At 55.7% G+C, this 7,081-nt stretch overlaps 1 protein-coding gene across 1 annotated transcript; it reads right to left on the bottom strand.

The window, feature by feature from the left end:
• Window positions 1-473: 473 nt before the first annotated feature.
• On the bottom strand, window positions 474-5,653 carry KCNS1 (potassium voltage-gated channel modifier subfamily S member 1). The gene is made up of 4 exons (XM_042979708.1): window positions 5,578-5,653; window positions 5,534-5,541; window positions 4,105-5,133; window positions 474-1,572 (listed from the first exon to the last, which is right to left on the bottom strand). Exons 1-4 carry the CDS (start codon window positions 5,651-5,653, stop codon window positions 1,102-1,104), a joined length of 1,584 nt encoding a protein of 527 aa, XP_042835642.1. The 3' UTR covers window positions 474-1,101.
• Window positions 5,654-7,081: the final 1,428 nt, after the last annotated feature.

Raw genomic sequence — 7,081 nt, 5'->3', positions numbered from 1 at the left:
GTGACCTTGTGACAGGTGGGCTGGGACCTGGAGATGGGGTGTCCACCTCCCACACTGTGTCCTAGCAGAGCTGGGTCTAGACCTCAGGCCACAGGCAGGGGCCCCTCCAGGGTCTGTATCTCAAGCCAGCCCTGGCGGGAAGCTGTAAGACTATTGCTCAGCAAAGCTCACACAGCAGCTAGGAAGGCAGCTCTTCTTCCTTCCTCCCAAACCTCACCGAGAGCCGACTGCCGTTAGAATCTCATGGGAAAGGGGGCTCCCGAGTGGCTCAGTCGGTTGAGTGTCCAACTTCAGCTTAGGTCATGAGCTCGTGGTTCGTGAGTTCAAGCCCCGCGTCGGGCTCTGGGCTGACAGCTCAGAGCCTGGAGCCTGCTTCAGATTCTGTGTCTCCTTCTGTCTGCCCCTCCCCTGCTTGTATTCTGTGTCTCACATTGTCTCGAAAATAAATAAACATTAAAAAAAAAAAAAAAAGAATCTCATGGAAAGGGACCACAGCTGAGGTCCAGCACTCCTACATCTGAATCCTCTGTCTGGGCCTTTCCCTAGCCCTGATAGAGGATCTTCTCAGGATTCATGAACCCCCTAAAACCACATGCAAACTTTAGGAGGGCAGAAGAAAGACAGCATGGAAGGAACACTGGCTTGGTCGACCAAAGAGTCTGGATTCCCAACTTGGCTCCACGACTTCTAACTGGGAGACATTTGGGCGAGTCATTGCACTTCTCTGAGCCTCAGTTTCCTCATCTGCGAAATGGGGCCAATTCTCATCCTCCAACACAGGGCTGAGTGTGATAGGGCTGACAGGCAGGGAGTGTTCATGACCCGTTAGCATCCTTTTGACTTTCTCTGTAGCACATGCCTGCTTCACAGTAGCTTGGAGGTTCGTTTACGAAAGTCTCTGGGCTGTTCTCCAGACTCACAGAACCTAGGGTGACACCATCCTAACCTGGGCCTTTAGAGGAAGGGACCCAGTCCCCATTTCTCAGGGCTGGGGGAGTGATCCTGAGCAGTGAGGCCACCATGAACCATGTAAGCAGGGAAGGATCTCTGCTGTTTCAGCTGACTGTAGGGGTGTGGGAAGGAGGACACTGAGCCCTGGCTTTAATAAACCTGAGAGTCTGCAGGTGCACTCGGGGCCTGGGCCTCCAGGTCTGCAGACCTTCCCTCCTGGGAGGTCTCACGGGAGGTCTCCAGAGACGCCTCCGACACCCCATCCACACTGCTCAGCAAATCCTCAAACCCCCGGGGGTCGCTGTTGCGCACAGCAGCCTCCAGAGCCTTCTGGCGCCGGTAGAAGTGAGAGAACTTATTGAAGATGATGGTGATGGGGAGCGCCACCACCAGGATGCCCCCGAGGATGCAGCCTGAGGCTGCCAGCTTGCCAGCCACCGTCACGGGCACCACATCCCCGTAGCCCACAGTGGTCATGCTCACCGTGCCCCACCACCAGCAGGCGGGAATGGTGTCAAAGCCCACGTCCTCCTCCTTCTCGGCTGTGTAGGCCACACCGGAGAACACGGACACGCCCACGGCCAGATACAGCAGTAAAATGCCCACCTCGCGGTAGCTGTGCTGGAAGAGAATGCAGGAAGCCAAGTCAGAGCCGGGTGGGCTCACAGACCTGGTATGGAGCATATGAGGAAACTGAGGCCCAGAGAGTAGAAGGGGCAGGTCCAAAGTCACAGAGCAAAGTACAGCTGATGCCAAGACCCAGGTCCCTTGACTCCAAACTAAGATCTTTCATCTACAAGAGGCAGCCAGCTCCCTGGGAGCAAACACAGGCCTAACTTCTGTTGTCCAGGGCACCCACTAAGCCATAGTGGTTTCTTCTAATGCAGGGGGCACTGGTGGCACCAGCCAGTGAATAAGAAGCCTGTGACTCTTCCACAGTTGCAGAACCAAGGGGGGACCACAGTTTGGGTTCCACAATGCAAAGCGTTGGTTTCATGTACTTTTGACTGGTCTATCTCATTTCTGACAAGTACAAAAACACATTCTGCCCCTCGAGAAAGCCGACAGGATACGCGTTCCTGAATGCACCTGCCTACCCCTGAGGCCAAGCAGTGGTTCGCAAATACGGCAATCTGCCCCAGGGGACATATGGCAAAGTCCTTAAACATTTTTGCTTGTAGCAACTGGGACAGGTGTGCTAGTGGCATCTACTGGACAGAGGCCGGATATGCCGTTAAACATCCTACGATGCCAGGATAGCCATCCCCCCGCCCCCAACACACACAACCAAGAATTATCTCCCCCCAAATATCAATAGTGCTGAGGCTGAGACTCCTAGCCTAGAACTGCAGTCCCCTAATCCCAAACTGTAATGTGTGGAGAAATCATGTTGGGATCTTGTTAAAAAGGCAGAACTCAATTGAGCGGGTCTGGGGTAGGGCTGGAAATTCTGCATTTCTAAGCAAGTTTCCAGGTAACGAGAAAGCTGCTGCTGGTCAAGGGCCTTGCTTTGAGTAGCAAGGCTGTCACCTGGAGACTTACACCCGTGTCCTGGAATCTGGCAGCCTCCATCAATATCCTTTTCCCTCCTTGCAGAAAATGCTGGTGATATCAGGCCCTGGATCCCTGCATGGCTGGAGACAAGGCAGAGTTCTGGGGCAAAGGGGTCTTCCCTGGACAGATACTGAATCCCACGTACATGCCCGATGCCCCAGCATTCTACTCACGTCATCCTGCCTGTACCCAGCTTCCTGGCTGTCTTGCCTCCAGGGCATGAAAAGGGCTTTAGGAAGCCATGAGTAGAAGGGGTTTTCTAGGGATCGTCAGGAGGGCTGCACGGAGCTTTAGGAGAAAGAGCAGGAGGTCATGGCGTCAGGCACAGCTGGGTTCTTCTCTGGGCTCTGCAACTTACTCAGGAACCTCTCACAAGTCCTGTCCCCTCTTGGAGCCTCAGTTTCCACATCTGCAAAGTAGTGACAGTAATACTTGCCCCAGCTTGAACTCCTCACAGGCTCCATCTCCTAATACTCGGGATAAAGTTCAAAATCCTGGTCCAAGAGTCCATGGCCCTTCAGTACCCTGTCCCTCTCACCTCATCAGCCTCATCAACTGACACCCCTCCCTCCATGTCCCCCCCACATCCACCCCAGCATTCATCCTGTTCTCTCTCCAGGCCTTTGTCCAAATTGTTCATATCTCCTCCTTCTCCACACCAGGCTAAGTTCACCCCTTCAAGGTTAAGCTTGCCAGGGCAGTGATTCACCCCAGTGCAAGGCCCGGCAGAAGGAGGGTGCTCAGTAAATTGCAACCAGGCTTTAAAAAGCCAACCTTCCAACCTCAGGTTGTTCATCTACGGGAAGGGAATAAATAACCGCATCTTCCTGAGGAAGTTGTCCTCAGAATGTCGATAATGGATGTAAAACTGGCACAGAATTAACACTCAGTAAGTGTTAGCTCTGGGGCTGCTGCTAGATTTGGCCCGTCAAGGGTGACCTACAATATCTGTGCCCCCTGATAATGCCAGAGGAAAGGCTCAGCGGAGAAGGCATTTAGCATTCTGCTTTGCAAATTTCTGCACTTATTTATTATCTGATATTTGACAGACCAAAAGTGACCTTTGTCTTATTTTTTTAATTAAAAAAAATTTTAATGTTTATTTTTGAGAGAGACAGAGTGCGAGTGGGGGGAGGGGCAGAGAGAGAGGGAGACAGAGTCTGAAGCAGGCTGCAGGCTCTGGGATGTCAGCACAGATCCTGACACGGGGCTCGAACTCACTAACCGTGAGATCATGACCTGGGCCAAAGTTGAATGCTTAACAGGCTGAGCCACCCAGGCGCCCCACCCCCTGCTTTTTCTTTTCTTTTCTTTTTTTTTTTTTTTTTAAAGAAAAGCAAACCTCCGTGTTCAGTTTTCACCCCTGGGAAAGAGCCCTCCCAGGGCTGCTGGGAACACCAGAAAAGATGTGACGTGTACACCTGGTGTCCAGCCCTGTGCCTGGCACAGGAACAGAATGTCCCTTGGATCACTGTGTGCCTGGACACCACGCGCTTGTAAGTTGACCTGCTAACCTGTCCTCTGGTCACCCCCACCTGCAACCCCCCCTCCCCCCCCCTCCCCCCCCCCAACCTCCTCGCGGGGCCCCAGAGGCCGTACCTTGAGCGTGGCGCCCAGCGAGCGCAGCCCGGTGGAGTGGCGCGCCAGCTTGAGCACGCGGAAGATGCGCATGAGGCGGAACACCTGCACCACCTTGCCCAGGTCACCGAGGTCCTCGCCGCCCGCGCCGCCCCGGTCGCCGAGCGCCACGCCGGCCAGCAGCGTGAGGTAGAAGGGCAGCACCGACACGATGTCGATGAGGTTGAGGGGGTGGCAGAAGAAGTTGCGCGTGCTGGGCGCCAGCAGGAGGCGCGACGACACCTCGAAGCTGAACCAGGCGATGCAGAAGTACTCGAGGTGCCGCAGCACCGGGTCGTCGCGCATGCCTTCCTTGCCGCGACCCGCGGCCACCGCGGCCACAGCGGCCGCCGCCTCGCGGGCCTGGTACTCGGGCAGGCTGTGGATGCACATGGCGGCGATGGAGGCCAGCACCACGCCGATGGAGACGCAGCTGAAGAGCTTGCTGGGCAGCGAGTAGCCGGGGTTCTCCATGGTGAGCCAGAGGCGGCGGCGCAGGCGGCCGCAGCGCGCGGCCCCGTAGCGCGCCAGCTCGCGCTGCACGTCGGAGATCTCGTCGGGGCACGGGTCCACGCTGCTCGGCGTGTCGCTGTCCTCGTCCCAGTCGCGCGGCCGCGCCACGCGCCGCTCCAGGTAGCGCGCGCGGCAGCAGGAGGCCAGCGCGCTCTCGCCCAGGCCCCAGTAGTCGGCCTCCTGGCCGAAGGCGAAGACGCACAGCTCGTCGAGCACGTGCAGGCGGCCGGTGCGGTAGAAGTGCAGCAGGCCCAGGAAGAAGCCCGGGTGCCGGTCGAAGTAGAACTCGCGCGCCGCCGCGTCGTAGTCGTCGCACAGGCGCCGCGCCTGCTCCTCGGACGCCGCGGCCTGCAGGCGGCCCAGCCGCGTGCCCGGGAAGCGGGCCAGCGCGCGTGCGCTCAGCCGCCGCCTCACGCCGCCCACGTTCACGCGCAGCGCCTCGTCGCTCCGCCGCCAGGGCACGCGGGCGCCGGGCCCCGGGGACTCGCTCACCATGGCCTGTGGACACCGGGAGGGCGGGATGCGGAGCGGGGGTTGTCCCCGGGCCTGCCTTCCGGAAGGCCGGGTTTAACCCTCCTGCCCCCTCCACCAGCTCTGGTGTGCAGACGGCGCTCGGGAGGTAAGTGCCCTCTGATCTCAGACTAGGGTTTGAATGCCCCTCACTCCCCCGACTCAGAGTCTTTGGCTAAATCATTGAGCCTGTCCCCCGCCCCCCCCCCCCATTTCAATGGCACGGAACAAATGCTGGGATCTATCTTGGGGGTTATGAAAGTGACTGAATGGCAGGATGTCCTGGCACCCCAGGGTGTGCTCAGATAGGATGTCTCCCTTTTCCAAACTTGGATTTTCATATGCCAGGGGCTTAATGTGGGATCTTGGACACATGAGCACTCTGAACCTCAGTTCCTTCCTCTGCAAAATGGGGATAGTAATACTGACCACCCCTGGGCGGGGGGGGTGTTGGGAGAATCAGTTTACACCAGTAGTTCTCAAAGTGTGTCCCCTGCACTTGCAGCATCGGTGCCACCTGGGGATTTGTCAACGATGCAAATTCTCAGCCTGCTCTAGACTTACTGAATCAGAAACTGTGGGGATGGAGTCCAGCAGTTGGGGTTTTAACAAGCACGGAGGGTGACTCTGATACATGGTCAAATTTGAGAGCCGTTGGCTTAGACCATTTGAAGCATCTCTGGAGTCAGTCAGATGGAACACAGTCTTCTGTGACCAGAGACAAGTCCTGTCACCTCCCTGAGCTTCGGTCAAGTGGAGATAAAAAGATCCACCTCCAAGTGTGGTTAAAAAGATTAATAGAACTATTGTCTTTATCAGGCCTGGCTCCCAGAAGGGGTTCAGTAAATTATCCACCTGTTTCACTGTCTCCCAGAGTCAGCCAAACCTGGGTTTATCTCCATCCCTGATGCCCCCCAGGGCCTTGAGGAAGATGCTTTTCTCCAGGTCTCAGTTTCCTACACAATACCAAATGCAGACAACAGCACCTACCCAAGGCAGGCTGGAGGACTAAAGTAGCTTATGGGGAAAGTGCTTTGCCTTAGTTGACCCCAGAAGATGTTGGGTCCTTCCACTGCCCACGTCTCCGAACTCTACTGGGACTGATGGCTAGTGACTCACCTCCTGATCCTCAGTAATCCCATCTGCCCCATCCCATCAGCAATGCCCGCTTCCCAGGGTGGAATGTACACCATCGAGCGGCTGGCCTGGTGCCTGGCAGGGAGCCAGGTGGGGTGCCCTTCACTCACCCTGGGCTTGGTGTTAAGCTGGTCGGGATCAGGGTGGTGTCCTTACCTCTGTCACTTCTGCGTCCTCAGGCTAGTCTCCTCCTGCTCTCGGCTTTGGGTCTCTTATCTATAGAACAGGGAAAGTAGCAATAGCACTTAGGGTGAAAGCTTACCGTGAATGCATGTGCGAAGCCCCTGGAACACAGTTGGTGCTCAATAAATGTTAATCATTTGCAATTTCTTCTGGTCAGAGCTAGGTTCAAATTCTGAGTCTGCCATTTGCTGACTGTTGACCTTGAGGGGCTCCGTTCTGAGCTTCAGTTTCCCCATCTGTAAACTGGAGGACATCACACTTCCCTTGAGAGGTTATGAGGCTTAACTATGGCAAGATGTTTATGGGCAGCACGGCCCTTGGTTCATAATCTGTGCACAGTAAATACCTGGGACGCGGACGCAGTTCCACTCCCACCTCCTCCATTGCACCTGGTGTCAAGAGATGAAGCTTCTAACCCAGTTGCATCACCCATTATAGCTACATAACGGTGGGCAAATCCCTTTCTCTTTCTGGAACTCACCTTCCTGCTCTATGATTATGAGATCATGAATTCAACAAACCTTCCCTAACAAGAATCTGAATATCAGTAAGAAAGATTAAATGACTTGCTCAACATCACCCAGCTAGTCCATGGCACACAGTTAAGGTTGGAAAC

This window comes from Panthera tigris, chromosome A3, assembly GCF_018350195.1.
Source record: "Panthera tigris isolate Pti1 chromosome A3, P.tigris_Pti1_mat1.1, whole genome shotgun sequence".
NCBI lineage: Eukaryota > Metazoa > Chordata > Mammalia > Carnivora > Felidae > Panthera > Panthera tigris.
Note: the sequence above shows the minus strand (reverse complement) of the source record. Positions and strands in the feature narration are given on the sequence as shown.

Coding starts and splice junctions, on each gene's coding strand:
- KCNS1 (XM_042979708.1), bottom strand. CDS start 5,653: ATGCTGCAAGTGCAGGGGACACACTTTGAGAACTACTGGTGTAAACTG. Junction 1,573..4,104: donor CGCTGGGCGCCACGCTCAAG/GTACGGCCTCTG, acceptor ATTCTCTTCCAG/CACAGCTACCGCGAGGTGGG.